Raw genomic sequence first — 24,810 nt, 5'->3', positions numbered from 1 at the left:
TGTAGAAGACATAACCAGTAGCCAGTGATTGATGCTGATTCTAGTTGTACAGAAACTGAATTCTCACTATGCACTTGCGGAGATTTCAAAGCATTGGTTAATACTCAGTCATTGACTCATATCCAATTCCCAAGCCAGAAGAACTGATGTCAAAATTAGCTGGTGTCGTGTACTTCACTGAGCTGAATATTAAAGAAGCATACTTGCAAATCCCTTTGGATGAAGACACACAGAGATTTATGGTGCCAAATACTCCATTTGATCTCTACCTTTACAAAAGGTTACTCTTTGGCTTAACCAGTGCACAGAGTTTGTTAAAGCAGTATTTAGAACAATTAATTCATGACTCTCAGAATGCTATGTAGTACCCTGAGGACAGAATTGTCTCAGACAAAACTCCACAGGAAGTCTTACAGAATTTGGAATCTGTTTTAAAAATTTGATATGCCACAAAGTAAGTGGATCTCCTTTCAGTATGAAGTGCAATGCTTGGGATACATATTGTCTGCACAGGGCATTAAGCCTATGATGCAACATGCCAACAAAATTAAAAACTTTCTGGTTCCAAAGGACTTCAAGCAATTCAGTGCAGCATTAGGATAAATAAATTGTCTCCCATAAGTCCAACCCCTCGTCCAAGTCATGGGAGATGGGCAACGGCACAAAGTAGGGGACTGCCTATAGGGGCAATGTACAGTGGGGACTTCGTGTGCCCCAGGATCGCTACGGTAGCTGAGAAGGCCCTATGGGAACCCTGAAACGTGACGGCTAACGGGGCTCTGGTGAAGCTGTGATAGGCCTAGCAAGCCAGTAGTGGATAAATCAACTGCTTTTAAAAAGGGAACATGCCTCAGATCACGGAACGGATTTAAAGGAAACCGACCAAGCAATGGAAAAGGATTACGAGATGGTTTACGACTGGGCACCTTAAACGTAAGGACTCTAACTGGGAAGTTAGAAGAAATTGTAGAAATGATGGAAAGGAGGAAATTGGACATCTTGGGACTTGCTGAGACTAGGTGGAGAGGAGTTGGTGAAAAACCACTAAGTAAAGGATGTAAACTGTACTGGATAGGGAATGAGAGGGGAAGAAATGGAGTGGCAATAGTGGTCAGAGAGGGTCTGCAGGAGGAGATGGAAGGTATCAATGATCGAATGATAAAAGCCAGAGTACGGGTGAAAGGAAAAAGCATTGAAATCATCCAAGCATATGCCCCACAGGTGGGGTGTACAAAAAAGGAGAAGGAGGATTTTGAAGATGACATGCAAAAGCAGCTAAATGGAGGAAATCAGATTATAATAGGGGACCTCAATGCACATGTTGGCACAGACAGGAAAGGATTCGAGGAGATAATGGGACCAGAGGGCTGGGGGAACCGAAATAGAGAAGGAAAATTGTTGCTGGAATTCTGCAAGAGGAATGGGCTGGCGATCGCAAATTCCTGGTACAAGAAGAGGAGTAGTCACAAAATAACTTGGTACAGTGGGGACTGGTCCCAAACTTCAGTAGTAGACTATGTACTAGTGGATAGGCAGATGATGAGCAGCCTCACAGACGTTAAGGTCATACCATCTGAGGCCTTAGACAGTGACCATCGGCTGTTGGTAGCCACCCTGAGAGAGAAAAAAGATAGGAGGGCAACAGATATACAGGAGAAAAGGTTGAAGACATGGATGCTGAAAGAGGATGAATGGAGGACCCAGTACCAGACACTGATCAGGAAGAAGCTGCCAAAGGAAGATCAGAGAACAGTGGAAGAAGAATGGGGAGATTTTAAGAGGGCTCTAGTTGAGGCAGCTGAGACTGTGTGCGGAAGAACTAGCACAAAGAGGAGAAGTAGGGAAACCCCATGGTGGAACAACATATGTAAAGAGGCAGTACTTCGAAAGAACAAAGCCTTCAGAGAATGGTTCCAGACCCGAACAGAGGAAGCTAAGGTAAAATATAAGGAAAGCAAGAAAGCGGCACAGACCATAGTAAGGGCGGAGAAGAAGAAGTGGATGGAAAAATGGACAAGAATGTTAGAAGAGGACAGTGAAGGGAACAAAAAAGTACTTTACACCATGGTAAGAAATAAGAGGAATGACAGAAGCGAGTGCCTGAGGATCATGGATAATAATGGAAGAGTTGTGGAGGAAATGCATGAGCTCAAAAAGATTTGGAAGGACTACTTTGAAGATCTGTTGAATGCCGCCAAGCGGGTAACTAACAGCGATGGAGAGCCTAAGGCAGCAGACGATTATAATAGTGGGGAAATTGATGATCTAACTTGGAATGAAGTGGAAGAAGCCATAAAGAGGATGAAAGGGGGCAAGGCACCAGGTTGGGACAAAGTAACAGTGGATATGATACGAGCAGCAGGAGAAGTAGGAACCCAGTGGCTATACAGAGTGCTGAGGGTGGTGTGGAAGGAGAACAGAATTCCTGAGGATTGGAAGAAAGGAATTATAGTCCCGATCTTCAAGAAAGGGGATAAAAGGAGATGTGAGAAATACAGGGGAATCACCCTGCTATGCCACTGTGGAAAAATCTATGAAAAGATCCTGGAGAAGAGAATAAGAAGCAGTATTGAAAGTAGACTGCAAGAGGAGCAGTACGGTTTCAGACCGGGAAGATCAACAACGGACCTCATATTTGCGGTAAGGCAACTGCAGGAAAGGCACTATGCGTACGGGAAGGACTTAATCATGACCTTTCTGGATATTGAGAAGGCGTATGACAGTATCTGTAGGGACAAGCTCTGGGATGTGCTGAACGCAAAAGGGATAGATGAAGAGATAACACGAAAAGTCAGAAAAATGTATGAAGGAAGTGAGAGTTGTGTGAAAGTGGGGAGGGAACGTACTGCATGGTTCAAGCTGGAAAATGGGCTGCGACAGGGAAGTGCACTTTCGCCTTTATTGTTTATTATTGTTATGGATGAAATCCTACAGCAAGTATCAGATGCAATTGGAGATCATAAAGTGAAAGCAGTGCTTTTTGCCGATGACCTGATGTTATGGGGAAATTGCGTGAAGGAGGTGCAAGAGCAGTTAGATGCATGGGAGGCAATGGCAGCACAATATGGAATGCATTTCTCTGCAAAGAAAAGTGAAATAATCGTCACAACAAGGAAGAAGAATAGGCCGAATGTGGATATAACTTGTGGAGGGGAAAAACTACAAGTGGTAGAGAACTTCAAGTACCTGGGAAGCGTGATTGAAAGTAAGGGGGGAAACGCAATGGAAATAAATGAAAGGTGCAGAAAAGCAGGGCAGTTCTACAAATGCATTAGGGGGCTTATTTGGAGCAAGGAGGTGCCACAGAAATCCAAGGGAATTATATACCAAACCTACTTTGTCCCCATATTGACATACGGAAGTGAGACATGGGTAATGCACAAAAGCGACAAAAGTAGAATACAGGCTAGTGAAATGAAGTTCCAGAGGAGCAGGTTGGGTGTAACAAGATGAGACAGATTGCGAAATGTGTATGTGAGGGAAAGACTAAAGGAGGAACCAGTACAGGACAGGATAGAAAAATCAAGACTGCAGTGGTATGGACACATGAAGAGAATGGATGAGGGAAGAATTCCAAAGAGGATGTTTGATCTGCAACTGGAGGGGAAGGGGCCCAGAGGAAGACCAAGAGATAGATGGGTGAAGGGAGTGAAGGAATGTGTGATGAGAAGAGGAGAGAACTGGACGAAGGTGGAAGAGGGGGAATGGTGGAAAGACAGAACACGATGGAGAGGCTTGTGTTCCCGACAGACCCAGCCAGTGGCTGGAAACTGTCCAAGATGATGATGATGATGATTAGGATAAATAAATTATTATAAGAAGTTTCTCCCTCATGCATCATCCATCAGTGAACCACTGGACACATTGTTATGTACAATGGACACATTGTTATGTAAAGACACTACATGGAACTGGAACTGTGAATGCCAATGCGCATTTAACAACTCAAAACAGTGTTTGTTTGATGCCAAACATTTCACAACATATAGGAGTTTGACAAAAAATGGAAACATCAAAACCACAACACATTACCATTCTTAATATGGTCTAGGAAACCCTTCGGCATTCAAAACAGCTTCCAGTTGTCTCAGCACGGATAAATACAGGTCATGTATAGTTTTCAAGGGGATCTTATACCATTCTTCCGACAAAATAAATGAAAAATATATCTATTTAAAACAGCAGATAAAAATTTGCTTGATGTGTTCCTGAGAGAAAATATCCACTCCTTCCAAATTAACAACGTAAGTGTAGACCGGATGTGGCTTAAATTCAATGAAATAGTATCAACAGAAATTGAGAGATTTACACCAAATAAATTAACAAGCAATGGAGCTGATCCCCTTTGGTACACAAAACAAGTCAGAACACTATTGCAGAAACAACAACAAAAGCATGCCAAATTTAAATGAACGCTAAATCCCTAAGATTGCTGATCTTTCACAGGAACTCAAAATTTAGCACAGACTTCAATGTGAGATGCTTACAGTAGTTTCCACAATGAAACTTTGTTTTGAAACCTGGCAGAAAATCCAAAGAGATTCTGGTTGCATGTAAAGTATCTTAGCGGCAAGACACAATCAATGCCTTCTTTATTATGTTCTTATTACTGTCGTTTTATCAAATACTTTTGTATCAAAGCCAGGCTACTCCAAGAATTGTTAAAAGCCAATGCTAAATTTATCTGGGGTGGTGCTCAACAAGATTCTTTTGATGTGCTGCAAAAACCTCTGACGACTGACCCTGTACTTGGTCTGTATGAGAGAGCACCTACAGAAATACACACAGATGCCAGTGGGTATGAGATCAGTGCTGTTCTGATCCAAATTTTGGATGGAAAATAGAAGGTTATAGCCTGTGCTTCCAGGACACTTACAAAAGCCAAGAGAAACTGCTCAACTACAGAAAGAGAACGTCTTGCTGTGATCTGGGCTATGTGCAAATTTCGATAGTATCTCTGCGGAAGGCCATTCGCAGTTGTTACAGACCATCATTCACTTTGTTGGTTGACAGGTCTTAATGATCCAACAGGATGACTCACCAGGTGGGCACTATGACTTCAAGAGTATGACATTACCATAGTGTACAAAAGTGGAAGAAAACACCAAGATGCTGACTGTCTCTCAAGAAACCCTGTGCAAGACCATCATAACTTTGATGAAGATAGTGACTGTCCCGCTGCACTCCAGGATCTCTCTGCTGAGCAGAAGAAGGACATCAAGGTATCTCAAATTATGCTTGCCTTAAATTGTTCAGAGGATGGGAAAGGACAATTTAAGGTAGTTAATGGATTACTTTGCAAGAAAAACTTTGATCCATTTGGAAAATGGTGGCTACCAGTGATTCCTGAACACATGTGCTTAGATGTTCTACAGAAATTCCATGACACACCTAAGGATGAACATTTAGGATTTATTAAGACATATGATAGGACCTGTAAGAGATTTTTCAGGCCAGGTTTATTTAGGAGTGTCTGTCACTATGTGTCACACTGTCAAGTGTGCCAGAGGAGACAAAGACAGTTCCTCAGAGACCATCTGACTGACTCATACCAATTCCACCAGCCGAAACACGTTTCTAGCATGTTAGGATTGACCTCCTTGGATGATTTCCAATGTCTGCTAGTGGCAATAGATGGATTATTATTTGCACTGATTTTCTGACATGCTATGCCATTACAAAAGCCATGACAACAGCCGAAGCATTCAAGGTAGCAAAATTTATTGTGGAAGACAATTATTAAAACACAATGCCCCAAGGTCATTAATTACATATCAAGGGAAAGTTTTTCAATCGAATCTTGTGACAGAGATAAACCATCGGTGCAACATTACTCATCATATGACAACTGTGTGCCATCTGCAAACTAACAGGCTTACTGAACGCCTAAATAAGACCTTATCTGACATGCTATCAATATTCATCATTGTTGAGCAGAGCAACTGGGATGAAGTGCTACCTTTTGTAACATTTGCCTGCAACACCACCAAAGAAGACACCACAGGATTTATGCCATTTTTCCTGGTGCATGGGCGTGAGGTGACTACGACGATGGACACTGTGTTTCTGTTACATCCTGATGACATGGACGACGACTACATTGGCCAGGTGTTAACCAGAGCTGAGGAAGCTTGGCAGTTAGCATGACTCTGCGTGCTACAGGCTCAAGAAAACGATTGCTGAAAGTATGACGCAAGCCACCGCCCTGTTGTCTACCAGACTGGTGACCTCATCTGGATCTTCTCTCCTGTTCAGAAGGTTGGTCTCTCTGAGAAACTCCTCAGGCGCTACTTTGGACCTTATAAGGTTGTAAGACAGTTGTCTGATGTTACTTATGAAGTTGATGTTTTCAACCCCAACACAAGATGATGAAAGATCAGAGATACGGTCCACATACTTCGAATGAAGCCTTATAAGGATCCTGCAACTAATGGTAAATTCAAAGCTCCAGTGACAGGCAACAAGCTGAAAGGTGACAAAGAGGATAGCGGCAAAAGAAGTTCTAAGAAGATCTCTGCCAGGGAGAGAATCAGTCATCAGGAGTCAGAGTATGCAGGACTGATGACTCATTCTTGGACTAGGATGAGTAACACCGAGACGCTGTTCTCTTAAGGAGGGAGCAATGTCAGAGAAGAAGACGAGTAGCATCGTGGTGTAGTGGTTATGATCCTAAACTGATGCATGAAGGGTCATGAGTGCAAAACTAACCTTGACTGTACAATTTTAATTTCTATATTCGGTTCGAGTATATTCTAGAAGTATCTGCAAATGTCAAGAATCATTGTACTGGAATGTTCTGGAGCTGTATATATACTGTATGTGTTCTAGCTGCAGGCAGTTCGCTCCACACTCTTGTATGTGCAAGTGCTGAATAAACCTTCTTCTATGTGATAATATTGTCTCTACTGAGATTGAATTTCAGTGTGATAGTGAAGTTATCTAGCCACATATAACAGGTCTAGGTTAAATCAAGTTAATTGTTGCCTGTTTTTATCAACCATGTGAGTCCCCTGTGATGGTTTTAAGGTCATTGGAGAGAAAGTCTATAGTCAGTAGTGCAGAAATAACCAGATCTTGCAATATTAGTTGGAGGTGACTGAGCCATGCTCGCTTGTATCTATATCTGCTTCACGGCCTACTGTCATGACTTCAACATTCTGGCACACCGTAAGGTGGCGCAACTGCAGCTGCAAGTTTTGCAGTGATCTCTGAATCAGGTGCAAGACCAGTCTCTCGTGAGAGAGGGAGAGGGGAAGAGATGGCTGCTGGGACACGAGGTGGTGCCCATGTCGAAATCGTGTACACTCTCAGTTCAAACGAGAACAAGCAAATGATGATGGGCAAAAGTTAATAGAAATTCTTGAGTCTGTAGAAAGATGATGTGTGAAGTTTACAACACCTATCATTGTCATACCTTAGCAGCAGATCTTGATGACAACCCAAGAAAATTCTGGTCCTACAGAAAATTGCTAAGTGGGTCTAGGGCTTCTATCTAGTCACTCATTGATCAATCTGGTGTGGCAGTAGAAGATAGCAAAACTAAAGCCAAAGTTTTAATTTTTGTATTTAAGAAATTGTTCACACAGGAGAATCATACAAGCATACCACTGTATGACCATCACATAGAGTTGAAAGCAAATACGTCACCAGGCACTGATGGAATCCCAAATTGGTTTTACAAAGAGTACTGTACAGCATTGGCCCCTGACAAATCTTTCACTCAGCGTGAAGTCCCAAGTGAGTGGGAAATAGTGCAGATAGTGCCTGTATACAAGAAAGGTAAAAGAACAGACCAATATCTTTAACATCAGTTTGCTGTAGAATTCTTGAACCTAGTCTCAGTTTGAATATAATAAATTTTCTTAAGAAGGAAAAGCCTCTTTTCACAAATGAGCACAGTTTTAGAAAGCATTGCTCATGCAAAACTCAGATTGACCTTTTCTCACATGAGAGTTAACAAAGGTACAAGCATACAGAATAGATTCCTAGGTATGGGTGTGGCTTGAAGACTTCTCAAGTAACAGAACTTAGTATGCTGACCATGACGGCTAGTGTCCATCAGAGACAAGGGTATCAGGAGTGCCCCAGGGATGTGTGACAGAATGGCTGCTATTTTCTATATACATAAATGATCCAGTGGACAGGGTAATCAGCAGTCCACAGTTGTTTGCTGCTGATGTTGTAGTGTATGGAAAGGTGTTGTCATTGAGTGTCAGTAGAAGGATATAAGATAACTTAGACAAAATTTTTAGTGAGTGTAATGAATGACAGCTGGCTCTAAATGTAGAAAAATTTAAGTTAATACAAAAGCATAGGAAAAACAAACCCGTAATGTTTGAGGACAGAATTAGTAGTGTGCTGTTTGACACAGTGAATCAATTAAATATATAGGCATAACATTGTAAAGCAATATGAAATGGAATGAGCATGTAGAGACTGGTAGTAGGTAAGGTGAATGGTTGATGTTGATTTATTGTGAGAATTGTAGGAAAGTGTGGTTTATCTGGGAAGGAGACCACATATAAGACATTAGTGTGACCCATTGTTTAGCAATGTTTGACTGTTTGGGATCTGCACCAGGTTGAAGTATGTGGAGTATGTGTATAGATGCAGGTATGCAAAAAGCACTGGTAATACAAAAATACTGAGAAAAACACTAGAACGATACTGGCTAAATCTCACTTATGTCAGAAGTACCAGTTAACTCTGCCTCTACAATATTTTCCATGGCCATGGGCATCAGAACCTCGGTCATGTCTGCATAGTGATTTTGTAGGACTATTTATCAGAAGCTACAGCCTTGCCCTCATCTATGCTCTCTTCAAATTTCCATCTGTGATACAGAGGATATTGATATCTTCAACCAGTACCATTCAGGCTCTGTCAGAGGTCTTCTCTATTGAAGGACTGCTGAAATCCATTGTCACTGACAATGAAACACAATTTTCTGTTACGTGTTACTGTGCTCCAAGCATTGATCCACTGTAGGTGAGTGGTTGCCTTTCCCTTACTTTAAATATAATAGAATAATCATTAGGATAAAACTGATAGTGAGGTAATTTTATTGTTACAGAAGTGCAGAATATTAATAACATGCTGATGTTCTATCCATTATAAATCTAAACATTTCTGAATGAAACAGAATGTCAAATGACTAAAATTTCTGGATCTATATGTGTGAATTCTGTACCATAATCACTGTGGTTGCCAGAAATAGTAAAACATATTTGCAGCAATGTCTTTCCATTTCATTATATGAAATTACTTGTGTTGCTTGTTTGTTCCCATATTTCCTAAAAACATTCATCTGTAATGTGGAAACTTGGAAGTGTATTTCTCTTTTGATTGTCTTGTAACAAAAGTACACTAGCTGTTTATGTCTAAAGACATTTCATCCACAATTTTTTTCTAAAAAAGAACAATAAATGATCTACTATTGGCATCTACTTCACAAAATAAGGATTGATTCCTGAATATCTATCAGCAAACTGATGTTTCTTCATACATTCTTCAAATATCTGATTTGATGTATCGGTTTTTATATTTCAGTCCTCAGTAGAGCACTCTAAATGCAGTACAGGAGGATGAATAAAAGTTAAAGTGGAAACCCCTCATTTAATTGCACAAGAGTGTTAAACTTTAGTTTTATTTGTCATGGCATCTCCTTTAACTACAGAAACAACAGATGATTTAAAATCACTATGTATGAGTACAAAAATGATCTAATGAGTAATCTAATGATTAGTATATTTTATTTAATAATTCATTTTCGACTCAGTTTATTCTGTGCAGCTTTTACATCTTTGAGCATTTAACATGCTACTGATGTCACAGCATATACAAAGCAAGAGATGACACAACAATCCCCATGGACACCAGTCAATGAAATAATTATAGTAACTTCACATAAAAACATATTTTCACTGAACAATTGCGCACTTTTGCAGTATTCAGTAAGTGCACTTGTTTCCAAACCTTTGTGCAGAAGGTGTAGTGTATTACACAACTGTTGCAGTGAATGTTATGAAAAATTTTATTTGCTAATTGTTGTTAACAGGTCATGGGCATGTGAGAAACATTAAGTGGAAATGGGTTGACAAGTTATGAGTTTCAAGGGAGTGTCTGGTTTAACTGAGTTACCAGATCATAGGCTTAACTATTAAGTGGTCTTGGCATTGAAAATTTGTTGATTGCTCTTTCTGTGGCTCATCACCAATGAAAGTTTGAATAATATACACTTCATAGATGGTAATAACATCATAATGAACACTGAATCACACATATTTTGTAATTTCCATAATTCAGTACAATATGTGTTGATCAAAAGAGAGATGGTTCAAATGGCTCTGAGCACTATGGGACTTAACATCTGAGGTCATCAGTCCCCTAGAACTTAGAACTACTTAAACCTAACTAACCTAAGGGCATCACACACATCCATGCCTGAGGCAGGATTTGAACCTGTGAGCGTAGCAGTCGCGCATTTCCAGACTGGAGTGCCTACAACTCCTCGGCCACCGTGGCTGGCCCAAAGAGAGAAATAAATGTCAATTGCAGGGCATGTATGCCATGAGACAAAGAATCTGTATTCTTATGATATAATAAAGTGCAATGAATCTGTCATACTCAGTAGTTTAACAAATTTTCACACAGCAATGTTTTAAAAGCAGTAAACAGACTTCTTTTTTTTTTTTAAATGGGTGAAGTAGCTGTTGGATCACATCCCCAGGTATAACTTTCTGCAATACTGACTCAGCCTGTAGTTAGTATCATATAATAAAAATATGTATCTATATGCAAGAGTATTTTACATAATGCATAAATCATTTTGAAAATATATCTGTGAACAATTAGATGCTTGCACAAGGAAACTGTCAAATTTTAATTATGTTTTATTGTTAACTTTTACACTTTATAGTTGTATTAAGGTGACTTAAGTCTAATATAACTGCAGAAAGTTGAGTGGATGAATAGTTAATTAACTGACTAAGTAACATTTATCATCAATTCCTTCACACTCTGTATGACTTGATATAGAATTATGCTTAATACTTGACATACATCATACCTGTGATGGTAATTCCCAGTCCATTGCCTCTCTTTGCCAGTTTTATTGAAAAAACACCACTTGATGGTACAACTGAATCTGCAACATCAAATTCTAGTTGCAGAGACAGAAGAGAACCTTCACAGGCATCCTGTAGTATCTGGGTAACAGCTTCAGCAGGCAGGTGTTCTTGGTCAACCATCCTCCCATTCACAAACAGCAAACGGTCACCTATCTGGATGCATCCAGATCTATAAACATTGTATAGCAAGAAAGTTTTTCAATTTTTAATAATTTAGAATAAAATAATTGATAAAATACATCAAAAATTAAAATCCAGCATTAGTGCCCACTTATAATTAGTAAACTAGACAGTAAGAACAAGAAGGTTCATTCACGTTGTACCTTAGCCATACTTGGGATTTTAGCACTTATATCCACTGTCTATCTACTTCAATATTGTCAGTAGTAGTCATATGCAGTGATTATTTCATGATTCCAATGCCTTCCACAATGCTAAAGTGCAGTAAAAACATTAGACAACAAATACATTTTAACAAAAAAATCCTGCTTGTTATTTAGAATGAAATTCTTTTTTTGAATTGGTAACTAACTAACCCTAATGAATATTGAAAGCATTGACTTAATGAGTTAAAATTTAACATTCAAATTAAATTTACATTAATAAGATACTATTATATTTGGATACCACATGAACCCTTTAAGTAACAAAACTGTGGACATAATCCAACCCTGAAGCAATATGTCTGATTTCTTTCTGTTCTATATTATTGGATAACACTCATAAGCATTGTGAGTGTAGTGACAAGACTGATGTCCAAGAAAACTCTCTTCTCAGTTGGTCAATGTTGACAAAACAGTTTACTCCGCTGGTAGTGTTACTGTCAATGCAAATTATTTCCTAGTTGCCAATGTGTCTCAGCACAGCCTGGATATGTCATTCCTGCTGTAACACAATCATTTTGCATTCCCTTCCCATCACCTTTGCCTGAAGGTATATTCATTGCCTCCACAGAACAGAAGATTTTGTAAGGCAAATTACAGAGTTAGGAACCTTTTGCCACTGTTTCTTCTTGATTTTGTTTATTATATAACATTACATTACACTTATGACCTTTGAGATGGGAGGTTATCTTGATTTTAAGTGGTAAATGATAGTATATGACTGTGTTATGACATTCATTGTTATATCAAATGATAGGCTACATTTTAAGCTGATCTGATGTTTTATAAATGGCTGAATAAGTGGAGGGGTAGGCCAAGCATTATAATTCAATGTCTAATCTTACACCATATCTCACTGTTCAAACAGAATTAATTACTTGCTCAAGATCCAGTTTGATGTTATCAATTACCATTTCAGCAAATTCCTCTCGCCAAAGATCTTTGTCTGATATGAAGATTCAAAGAGAGAAATTGTCAATATAGACTATTTCCTACACAGCATCATAGCAAGCAGCATCTAAGAGGGAAGGATTTTTAAGAAATCAGAGAATGGCTAGAAGTAGTGTTGCACTGACTGCTTTACTCCAGGTTTAGAAGAAATTTCTTCTGATAAAGTAGGGCTCTCAATCATCTAAATTCTATGGCATGTTGCATATGTGAAAATTAACAAGAGAGAAAAATGAATGAGGGAATTGTGGGATAATATTAATTAAAGTCCTTTTGTTTTCAGATTCACACAGTGTATGTGTGGTTTGGTGGCCCAGTGGTAAAGTTATTGTTGATATTTGTTTTATGGGCATTGGCCGATGGTCCAAAGCAGAACTCTCTGGCTAACATTTTGTCTTCCCATTCTGGAGACATAACCAGAGGTTTTAAAGACCCAGAAAGCAGTTACAGCCTCAAACAAGCTCACAAAGATGAACTCCTTATATGTATCCATGCAACAGTCAATATGCATTGTTATCATACTGCAGCCTAAGAGTGGGAAGTCATGCCAACATACAGGATGTTCATTTTAACTGACTTTGCCGGATTTCTTTCTGTGGGGATATTTAAAACATAAGGTTTACCAGAAATTGCCAACAGGCCATGAAGACAAGGTTGAATGCACCAGAAATACCTTTGCTGACATTCCTGCAGATATGCTTCTGTCCTGTGTATGGTCATTTGAAAAGCAGATCACTAAGTGTATTGAAATTGGTGGTACTATGTTTGAACACTTACTCTAACTGGAAAAGTAGAGCAGCATTTGCCATGAGCCATGTCCACTGTGACACATCAAGTAGTCCCCTGTCTGATATATTGGAGGAATACAACACTGCAGATTGAGTTTCCAAATAGAAGGTATAGAATACTGGCCTGTCTTACCCTCGCAGCATGGAGGTGGGGTCCCACATGCCACGGGATATTCCAGGGCCATTGAGTAGCATGCTGAAAATTATGATTTTGTACCCATTTCTATTCCTCCAATTACAGCACCATCTGTGTCAAAACAAAGAAAATGCTTCAGACAAGAGTATGTATATTTTGCCCTAGAATCGTAATCTGCAATAAAAAATGGAGTTTAAGATTTCAAAATTGTGCCCTCACCACCCACACACAAGGTGGGATAACGGGTCGAGTGTGGTATCATTGCATGTCCACCTCCGACACAAACAAATTTGAATCATAACTTTTTTTCATCCAATGTGTAGTTCCTGAGATACTTCAATGTCTTCAGTTAAAATGAACACCCTTTATATTATGGTGCTTGCAGTTTTAGTTTCTTGTACCCCAGACAGTTAAGCCTGGAGTGGGGCCAGTGTGCCTTGGATGACTGCTATCTATGAGTCAGTGCTCACCAGGTCTACATCGTATGCAGAAACAATCATCACCTGCATGCAGGCAGAATCTACTTTCACTGATGAAGACCACACACCACAGACCATCCTCCAAGAGATCATCTGATGGTACTAGTTGAGCTGTGCAGGTCAACACTGTGGTGTGAGTGGAAGACAGGCTACAGGTGTGCATGCCCATTGTCCCACTGATAATAACTGGTTCACAACAGTTTGTGTTGGCACATTTTGGTTCACAAGCCCTCTTATCTGTACAGTGGTAGCTGTACAATCTGCCACTGCTGCCCTTACAATATAATGATCCTGGCAGGTGTCTGTGCTGCATGGGTGTCCAGAAACTTGTCTACACGTGTGAGAATATTCATGTGACTGCTGATGCCAGCATCGTTGCACAACTGATGCATCACTTACAACTTGTGTGGCAATTCTTTGAAAGGACCATCTTGTTACTCAGAAGGCCACAACTTGACCCCTTTAAAACTCTCTCAGTTGGCTGAAGGAAGCACAAATGCATCCAGCAGCAGGATTGTCTGATTGCTTGCTTCACGTGTTTACACCACACTGAGCCTTCTGGCTGTGAGCATTCCCTATTAAAGGGTAGACACACATGGCGCTCTGGTAGCAATGCCACTATGCGGCAGATGATGTTGAAACCACTATCAGTACATCTACTACCCCCACATGGCATATGCCATCATTGGATAAAAATTGATGCCAGCTTTCCAGAGGTACTAATTTTTTTCCAGCAGTGTATATGTTAGTTTTATTGTTTTTAGTGCAAGGACAACACTTCTGCATTAATTACACTGACTGCAGTTTGTAACTATGTTGATAATGTAACAAATGAACTATAGCTTAAAGAGAAGTTCATAACCCTTTAACTGTAATTAAAACTATATTACTAAATGTTTCTGTGTAAGAGTTAGTTGAACTGAAGTCTGGCCCCGACCTATGTTCAAGCAGCACCAGGAGTGTGGATCACTTGTTTGTCTGTTACATTACAAGCTTCTAAGTAGAAGTGAGTTACTTATTTAGGTTTTCCTGTGTGATTTTGTACTTCAGTCTTAAATTTCTTGTATGGTTATTTATTATTGTGTGTAGTCTTGTATTTTAGTAGCTGTGTAGTGTATATTTATGCCACCTGTACTGTCACTGTCTTTCGTTTTGAACAGGGCAGTGAGCTGGTGACCATTGTAGATAGCTCAGTAAGCCACTCACCTCTTTTCTAGCACCACAAGATGTGTAGAGTATTTGTTTGTGCAATATTGTGAGCTTCTAAGTAGAAGTTAGTTGCTTATTTAGTTTTGTATTTGTGGTTTTGTAGTTTAATCTTAAATTTATTGCATGTTTCTGTACTGTAGATTTCCACAGTCTTTATTATGGTTAGGAAAGGCAAATGCTGTGTTTGTATGTAAGGTGAGTTGGAATCCCTTTGCTCACAGCTCCAGACAGTGCTGTCTTCAGTCATGCAGCTTGTGGTTGTTGCCAATTGGCATCACATCACTGTGGGAAACTGGAGGTGGGGATCAAAGGGATGTCCATCCACCAAAGGAGACAAGGGGCTACCCATGGTGACACCATCAGTCTGTTCAAAATATTCTTGATTAAACATAAAATAAGTTGAGGAAAGAGTGTGCCTGAACAAAGCAGTGATATCATATGAACACTGTATTTCTACTGGACATTCAATGGAGTATGAGGAAACAATGATTTTGTCCACTGCAACATCTTTCTGGGACTCCATTATTAAAGAATCCATAGAAATATGAATGGCAGAAAATCTGTTAAACTGTGACAGTGGCTACCAGCTGGACAGTGTATGGAATCCTATCATCTCCACGGTTTGCTCAAATCGAAGATGACAGAGTGGCCGTGGCAAACAGCAATGCAGAGAGTGACTGAGTTCCGCTATTCCACCAACGAGGGTGCTGCCGACGGGCAGTGTGGTTCATCTATCAAGTTTTCGATGCATGCGCAGAATAGTTACAGTATGCTATATATTGCGGAACTGAGGACGTTTTTGCCCGTCTGCGAAGGCTCACCTGAAGATGACTGGCAGGTGCCCAGTTGAAATATCATGCAAAATATTGAACGTCGACTGGCTGCAAGCCCGAAATTTGTTTGATCAGTCATTTCGCCAGGAAAATTTTAAAATTAACATCAGACGCCTTTACGGGGAGGAGATGGCCTCACATATCCAAAGTTTCGAGAAGCTACGTCGTAAAAGAGCAAAGCTTTTAAGTTCTTTAACCTTTTTATTGAGATGTCGGGACCATGGCATTATACCAAAATTTGCTAGAGTGATTCATTTCATTAAGACCACTGCTGCATGGAAGATTACTGAGAAGGCTGCTCATGCTATTGCCAAAGAGAGGATTTGCTACACAAGACGAAGGTTAGATGCTATTTCAGCAGAACTTTACCAGTTACATCTGAACGTTGCGAGGTATCTTTCTCCTGTATCATGGGACTGAGTTGATGGAGTGACTTTGGCCAAGTTCGAGTGGATCCACAAGGATGCTAATTGTCAGCAGATATCAAAATTTGATCGCCTGTTGCCACAGAAGCCGTCGCCAGAAGGGGTAATGGTACGACGTTCCATTGTCAATCTCATGGAGAAGAAGTTGGACGATGCTACACTGTCTGTATTAAGCAAGGGACTAAATTTTGCACCTCAACCTACAGCACCGCCATTAATAAGTATTTTGAGTGGTGTTGATGAAGCTGTATGACGTCTTCCTTTGGATGCTGCAGACGAAATAAGAAGGGAAACTTGCCGTGCTCTGTTGAAAGCTCCTACTCAGCGCAGTAATTTAACCTCTGCAGAAAGTGCTGCATTACAAAATCTGAGAGAGGACCCTGACGTAGTGGTATTGAAAGCTGACGAAGGTAATGCAACTGTTTTGTTACCTCATGGTGTGTATAAAGATAAGATGTATGGTCTACGTGTGCAATGGAAAACTTCAGCACTATTAAATTCCTCCTCCTTACCGCAAGAGACCATCAAGAGTTTAAAACCACATGGTTGTGTACCTCCAAGACTGTATGGCCTTCCAAAAATTCATAAAGAGGATCTTCCTCTGTGTCCAATAGTGAGCAACATTGGAGCGCCTACATATGATTTAGCTAAGCATCTCGCTTCCTTACTGAGACCTTTTGTAGGCAAGTGCTCACATCACATACGAAATTCAGCTGATTTTATCAATAGACTGGGGGCTCTTTGTCTTAGCAGTGTAGACCTTCTAGTAAGTTTTGATGTGGTCTCACTTTTTACAAAAGTTCCTCTTGCAGATTCTTTGACACTGATTGGTAACATGTTTCCTGTTGATATCACTGCTTTGTTCAGGCACGCTCTTTCCTCAACTTATTTTATGTTTAATCAAGAATATTTTGAACAGACTGACGGTGTTGCCATGGGTAGCCCCCTGTCTCCTTTGGTGGCCAACCTTTTTATGGAGGATTTTGAGGAGAGAGTGCTTGAATCAGCTGCCCTGAAACCAACAGTTTTTTGGAGATATGTGGATGACACTTTCATAGTGTGGCCTCATGGAGAAGATATATTAATGGAGTTTCTACATCACCTCAGCTCCATTCATAGCAACATCCGGTTCACGATGGAAATAGAGAAAGATGGCTGTTTGCCTTTCTTGGATGTCCTGGTTCGAAGGAAGATTGATGGTTCTCTAGGGCATTCAGTTTACTGGAAACCTACTCATACTGATTTGTACATGCAAGCATCGAGTTGCCATCACCCATTGCAAACCATCAGTTTGCTTAAAACACTTGTTCATAGAGCTCATACTGTCTCAGATCTAGATAGCTTTCCTCAAGAACTCGCACATCTAAAGACAGTATTCAGCGAAAATGGGTATTCCATCCGGCAGATTAACAGGGCACTAACAGTTAAAACTAAGAAGCAGGAAGTGAATAAAGAGGAGAACATGCCGGAACAATATTTAGCTTTTCTTCCTTTCGTTGGCAACACTTCATTTAAAATAGCAAGAATCCTCCAAAAATTTCAGGTAAAAGTGGTTTTCTGCCCACCATCGAAGATTGCGGACCTTGTGGGATCGGTTAAGGACAATCTGTTACTATGAAAGGCTGGAATTTACAAGATACCATGCCAATGTGGTATGGCGTACATAGGTCAAAGCACACGCACCGTGAAAGAACACTGCACTGAACATCAACGTTACACTCACCTTTTGCAGCCAAGCAAGTCCGCTATTGCTGAACATTGTATTTCTACTGGACATTCAATGGAGTATGACGAAACAATGATTTTGTCCACTGCAACATCTTTCTGGGACTCCATTATTAAAGAATCCGTAGAAATACGACTGGCAGAAAATCTGTTAAACCGTGACAGTGGCTACCAGCTGGACAGTGCATGGAATTTCATCATCTCCACAGCAATGCAGAGAACAACTGAGTTCCGCTATTCCACCAGCGAGGGCACTGCCGGCGGGCAGTGTGGTTCATCTATCAAGGTTTCGACGCATGTGCAGAATAGTTACAGTACGCTATATATTGTGGAATGGAGGACATTTTCGCCAGTCTGCGACGGCTCACCTAAAGATGACTGGCAGGTGCCCAGTCGAAATATTGTGCGAAGTATTGAACGTCGATCGGCTGCAAGCCCGAAATTTGTTTGAACAGTCAATTCACCGGGAAAATTTTAAAATTCACACTTCCATCTTATTTTGAATAGGTACCTGACTCATACAGGTATAGTTAGTGATTGCTTCAATCTGACCTCAGTATGCCGGTGAAGATGCCCTGAATGAAAAAAAATCACAACACCAGATACAGAATGATACACCAGAGCCATACACTGAACACAATGGTCTCCTCTCTCAGTAGTACCATATGGCTATTGGAGCCCGGTCTTCTTGTGACCATACATTCTCATGACTACCAGTATCAGGAATCATGTACAGTGAGTACATTCCTGCCAAATTTCTCTGTAGTGTCACAGAGGGGACATCCAGCTTCTTCTACCCCTGTTACACAACCCTGTTCAAACTCAGTGAGGTGTTGATAATTGTGTCTTTGTCACCTTACAAGCATTCTTGGCTAACACGAACTCAACATGCCCAGTTTCAAAAGTAACTAATCTCACAACTCTTACTGCATGTATTTAAAGCAAATCTGATTTACATTTTCATAGTGATGCTACTACCACCACTAGTGTGAAATTGGAATAAACATCATCTTTCAGGTGTAGAAACGTGCCTACTTACTTTTGTTTATTTTGCCTAACTCCTTCTTGGTGTTGTGATTTTCTTTTCATCACTGTATGTTTAAAGTGGTAGACAATAAACTTAACCAAAGTTGTACTAAATGCTTACTCCAAAAATGTTTTTGAGCAAGTAGTTCAGGAGCCCATACAAAGTATAGATGATTGCCATAACATAAGCTCACTGCAGTGAGACTCAGTACCATAACGCCCAAATCGACCAAAAATAAATGCAAAATAGATCTGTTTGGAAAAGCAGATACAATTTTGCTTGACACCCTCCTAAAACAGAGTCTCCATTCCTTCCAAATTATCTATGTAAGTGATGACCAGATAATGCTTAAATTCAAAGAAATACTTGTAGTGTTGGTGGCAACTAAGAGTTTCATGTCAAGTAAATTAACAAGAGATGAAACAGATCCCCCATGGTACACAACAAACATCAGGGCATTGTTGCAGAGGCAATGGAAAAATCATACCAGATATAAATGTATACAAAACCTGCAAGGTTGGTGATGTTTTACAGAAACATGAAACTTAGATCAGACTTGAATACAAGATACTTTTACTAGTTTCCATGACTAAACTCTGAACTCTAGCAGAGAATCCACAGAAATTCTTATTGTAAGTAAAGTATACCAGTGCCAAGACACAATCAACATCTTCACTCCATGATGAATGAACCACTGAAGCAGAGTTACAAAACATGGTTTCCTAAAATTCTTTCACTAAAGAAGATACTGTAAATATTCCAGAATTCAGATCAAGAATAGCTGACAACAAAAGTGATCTAGATGTCGATACTCTCTGTATAGCAAAGTCCAGATTCTATACCAGTTATGTTCCTTTCAGAGTGTTGTTGTTGTTGTTGTTGTTGTAGTCTTCCGTCCTGAGACTGGTTTGATGCAGCTCTCCATGCCACTCTATCCTGTGCAAGCTGCTTCGTCTCCCAGTACGTACTGCAGCCTACATCCTTCTGAACCTGCATAGTGTATTCATCTCTTGGTCTCCCTCTACAATTTTTACCCTCCACTCTGCCCTCCAATACTAAATTGGTGATCCCTTGATGCCTCAGAACATGTCCTACCAACCAGTCCCTTCTTTTAGTCAAGTTGTGCCACAAACTCTTCTTCTCCCCAATTCTATTCAATACCTCATCATTAGTTATATGATCTACCCATCTAATCTCCAGCATTCTTCTGTAGCACTACATTTCGAAAGCTTCTATTGTCTTCTTGTCCAAACTATTTATCGTCCATGTTTCACTTCCATACATGGCTACACTCCATACAAATACTTTCAAAAACGACTTCCTGAAACTTAAATCTATACTTGATGTTAACAAATTTCTCTTATTCAGAAACGCTTTCCTTGCCATTGACAGTCTACATTTTATATCCTCTCTACTTCGACCATCATCAGTTATTTTGCTCCTCAAATAGCAAAACTCCTTTACTACTCTAAGTATCTCATTTCCTAATCTAATTCCCTCAGCATCACCCAAGTTAACTCGACTACATTCCATTATCAACAATTTGATTTTGTTGATGTTCATCTTATATCATCCTTTCAAGACACTGTCCATTCCATTCAACTGTTCTTCCATGTCCCTTACTGTCTCTGACAGAATTACAATGTCATCAGCAAACCTCAAAGTTTTTATTTCTTCTCCATGGATTTTAATACCTACTCCAAATTTTTCTTTTGTTTCCTCTACTGCTTGCTCAATATACAAATTGAATAAAATCAGGGAGAGGCAACAACCTTGTCTCACTCCCTTCCCCACCACTGCTTCCCTTTCATGCCCCTCGACTCTTGTAACTGCTATCTGGTTTCTGTACAAATTGTAAATAGCCTTTCGCTCAGTGTATTTTAGCCCTGCCACCTTCAGAATTTGAAAGAGAGTATTCCAGTCAACATTATCAAAAGCTTCCTCTAAGTCTACAAATGCTAGAAACGTAGGTTTGCCTTTTCTTAATCTAGCTTCTAAGGTAAGTCGTAGGGTCAGTATTGCCTCACGTGTTCTAATATTTCTATGGAATCCAATCTGATCCTCCCTGAGGTCAGCTTCTACCAGTTTTTCCATTCATCTGTAAATAATTTGTGTTAATATTTTGCAGCCATGGCTTATTAAAATGACAGTTTGGTAATTTTTACATCTGTCAACACCTGCTTTCTTTTGGATTGGAATTGTTATATTCTTCTTGAAGTCTGAGGGTATTTCGTCTGTCTCATACATTTTGCTCTTCAGATGGTAGAGTTTTGTCAGGACTGGCTCTCCCAAGGCTGTCAGTAGCTCTAATGGAATGTTGTCTACTCCCGGGGCCTTGTTTCAACTTAGGTCTTTCAGTGCTCTGTCAAACTTTTCACGCAGTATCATATCTCCCATTTCATCTACATCTGCATTCTATTCCATTTCCATAATATTGCCCTCAAGTACATTGCCCTTGTATAGACCGTCTATATATTCCTTCCACCTTTCTGCTTTCCCTTCTTTGCTTAGAACTGGGTTTCCATCTGAGCTCCTGATATTCATACAAGTTGTTCTCTTTTCTCCAAAGGTCTCTTTAATTTTCCTTACCTCTAGTGACATAAGCCTCAACATCCTTACATTTGTCCTCTAGCCATGCCTGCTTAGCTATTTTACACTTCCTGTTGAACTCATTTTTGAGACGTTTGTATTCCTTTTAGCCTGCTTCATTTACTGCATTTTTATATTTTATCCTTTCATCAATTAAATTCAATATTTCTTCTGTCACCCACGGATTTCTACTAGCCCTCGTCTTTTTACCTACTTGATCCTCTGCTGCCTTCACTACTTCACCCCTTAAAGCTACCCATTCTTCTTCTACTGTATTTCTTTCCCCCATTCTTGTCAATTGTTCCCTTATGCTCTCCCTGAAACTCTGTGCAACCTCTGGTTTAGTCAGTTTATCCAGGTCCCATCTCTTTAAATTCCAACATTTTTGCAGTTTCTTCAGTTTTAAACTACAGTTCATAACAAATAGATTGTTGTCAGAGTCCACATCTGCCCCTGGAAATGTTTTACAATTTAAAATCTGGTTCCTAAATCTCTGTCTTACCATTATATAATCTATCTGAAACCTGTCAGTATCTCCAGGCTTCTTCAATGTATACAACCTTCTTTTATGATTCTTGAACCAAGTGTTAACTATGATTAAGTTATGCTTGGTGCAAAATTCTACCAGGCGGCTTCCTCTTTCATTTCTTCCCCCCAATCCATATTCACCTACTACATTTCCTTCTCTTCCTTTTCCTGCTATTGAATTCCAGTCACCCATGACTATTAAATTTTCGTCTCCCTTCACCATCTGAATAATTTCTTTTATCTCATTATACATTTCTTCAATTTCTTCATCATCTGCAGAGCTAGTTGGCATATAAATTTGTACTACTGTAGTAGGTGTGGGCTTCATGTCTATCTTGGCCACAATAGTGCATTCACTATGCTATTTGTAGTAGCTTACCCAGACTCCAATTTTTTTATTCATTATTAAACCTACTCCTGCATTACCCCTATTTGATTTCGTATTTATAATCCTGTATTCACCTGACCAAAAGTCTTGTTCCTCCTGCCACCAAACTTTGCTAATTCCCACTATATCTAACTTTAACCTATCCATTTCCCTTTTTAAATTTTCTAACCTACCTGCTCGAGTAAGGGATCTGACATTCCATGCTCCTATCCGTAGAACGCCAGTTTTCTTTCTCTTGGTAACGACATCCTCCTGAATAGTCCCTGCCCAGAGACCCGAATGGGGGACTACCTCCGGAATATTTTACCCAAGAGGACACCATCATCATTTAACCATTCAGTAAAGCTGCATGCCCTCGGGAAAAATTACGGCTGTAGTTTCCCCTTGCTTTCAGCCGTTCACAGTACCAGCACAGCAAGGCTGTTTTGGTTAGTGTTACAAGGCCAGATCAGTCAATCATCCAGACTGTTGCCCCTGCAACTACTGAAAAGGCTGTTGCCCCTCTTCAGGAACCACACATTTGTCTGGCCTCTCAACAGATACCCCTCCGTTGTGGTTGTACCTACTGGTGCAGCTATCCGTATCGCTGAGGCGCACAAGCCTCCCCACCAATGGCAAGGTCTGTGGTAGCAATCATATATAACTACTCATTTGATTAAAGATCCATACTTAATGACTAGAAAGTTGTACAAGTCACACCAATACACTAAAAAGGAAATAGAAGTAATCTCCTGTCATTTATGTCAATATACAGTAGGATATTGGAGCATATACTATGTTCAGACATTATGAATTACTTCAAAGAAAACCATTTACTGACACATAATGAGCACAGGTTCAGATTTTTATTTCAGCTGGATCTTGATTCACATTAACTGAAGACTACTATTGACAGGGATCTCAAGTTTATCCCATTTATAGATTTGTAAAAGGCTTCAGACACCATTCCTCACAAGCAGTTTCTAATCAAATTGTGTGCATGTAGAGTATCACCTCAGTTGAGCGATTGGGTTTGTGACTTCCTGTCACAAAAGTCACAGTCTGTTTTGACTGACAGGAAGTCATCAAGTGATACAGAAGTGATATCTGTGGTTTCCCAAGGAAGTATTATGGGCTCTCTGATGTTCTTAGTCTATATAATTAATTTAGAAGACAATCTGAGCACACCTCTTAAACTGTTTTGCTGATGATGCTGCTGTTTACCACCTAGTTTAGTCATCAGAAGATCAAAACCGATTGCAAAATGATTTAGACATGTTATCTCCATGGTGCAAAAAGTGACTATTGGCCCTATACTATCAAAAGTGTGAGGTCATCCACATGAGTACTAAAAAATCATTTCAATTTTAGCTACATATAAATTATACAAATTTAAAGAGTGTCAATACAACTAAATACTTGGTGATTGTGATCAGGAACAACTAAAAATTGGAACCATCATATAGAAAACATTGCATGAAAGACAATACAGTCTTTGTTTTATTGGCAGAACATTTAGAAGATGTAACAAATTTACTGAAGAAACTACCTACACTACACTTGTCTGTCCTTGTCTGGAGTATTACAGAACAATATTTAATCTTTACCAGGTTTGATGGATGTAAAAAAAGTTCAAACAAGGGTATTTTTTGTGTATTATGATGAGGTAGGGAAGAGCGTGTAATGCGTATGATACATAAGATGAGGTGGAATTAATTAAAAGAATTCTTTCTTTTTTTTTTAGGTGAGATATTTTTATGAACTTCCAGTAACAAATTCACAAAGGGAGGAATGACCATCATACTAAAATTAGAGAAATCAGAGATCACATGGGAGGATTTGCATAAATTAGTCATGTAGGTGAAGCTGTAGATATAGATAGAACAGTTCAAAATATAAAGTCCTTGAGGTGAGCTGTGGGCTGAAGGACCCAGTGACAACAGTGCTGATAGTAAATAATGACTTTATTTAACTCCAATACATGACGTGTCATGACTCGATGAGGTGATCATGCCTCCCTCTGTTGTACCTGGCTGGTGCTCATGTATGGGTTCCAGCTTCTGTATGCTGAGTTGGTGCCCTGCGATGCTGACTGCAGGTCCAGGGTAGGCTGGCAGATTTTAGATGTTATGGCCATTGATGTCAGTGATGTGGTACTGTCCTTGGCAGCATGGAGTCCTGACTGCCCCTAGCTTCACTCGCATCACTATGGTCATGCTTGGAGATGGCTGTGTGTGGGATACA

The 24,810-nt window shown here is 39.8% G+C and overlaps 1 protein-coding gene across 1 annotated transcript in view; it reads right to left on the bottom strand.

Annotated features, from left to right (window-relative positions):
* LOC126471289 (glutamate receptor-interacting protein 1) overlaps window positions 1-24,810 on the bottom strand; it is a 445,652-nt gene that overhangs the window by 139,046 nt on the left and 281,796 nt on the right. Inside the window, exon 8 of the mRNA XM_050099408.1 lies at window positions 11,069-11,298. Coding sequence (XP_049955365.1) covers window positions 11,069-11,298 — 230 coding nt within the window. The remainder of the gene's footprint in view (window positions 1-11,068; window positions 11,299-24,810) is intronic.

This window comes from Schistocerca serialis, chromosome 3 (genome assembly GCF_023864345.2).
Source record: "Schistocerca serialis cubense isolate TAMUIC-IGC-003099 chromosome 3, iqSchSeri2.2, whole genome shotgun sequence".
NCBI lineage: Eukaryota > Metazoa > Arthropoda > Insecta > Orthoptera > Acrididae > Schistocerca > Schistocerca serialis.
Note: the sequence above shows the minus strand (reverse complement) of the source record. Positions and strands in the feature narration are given on the sequence as shown.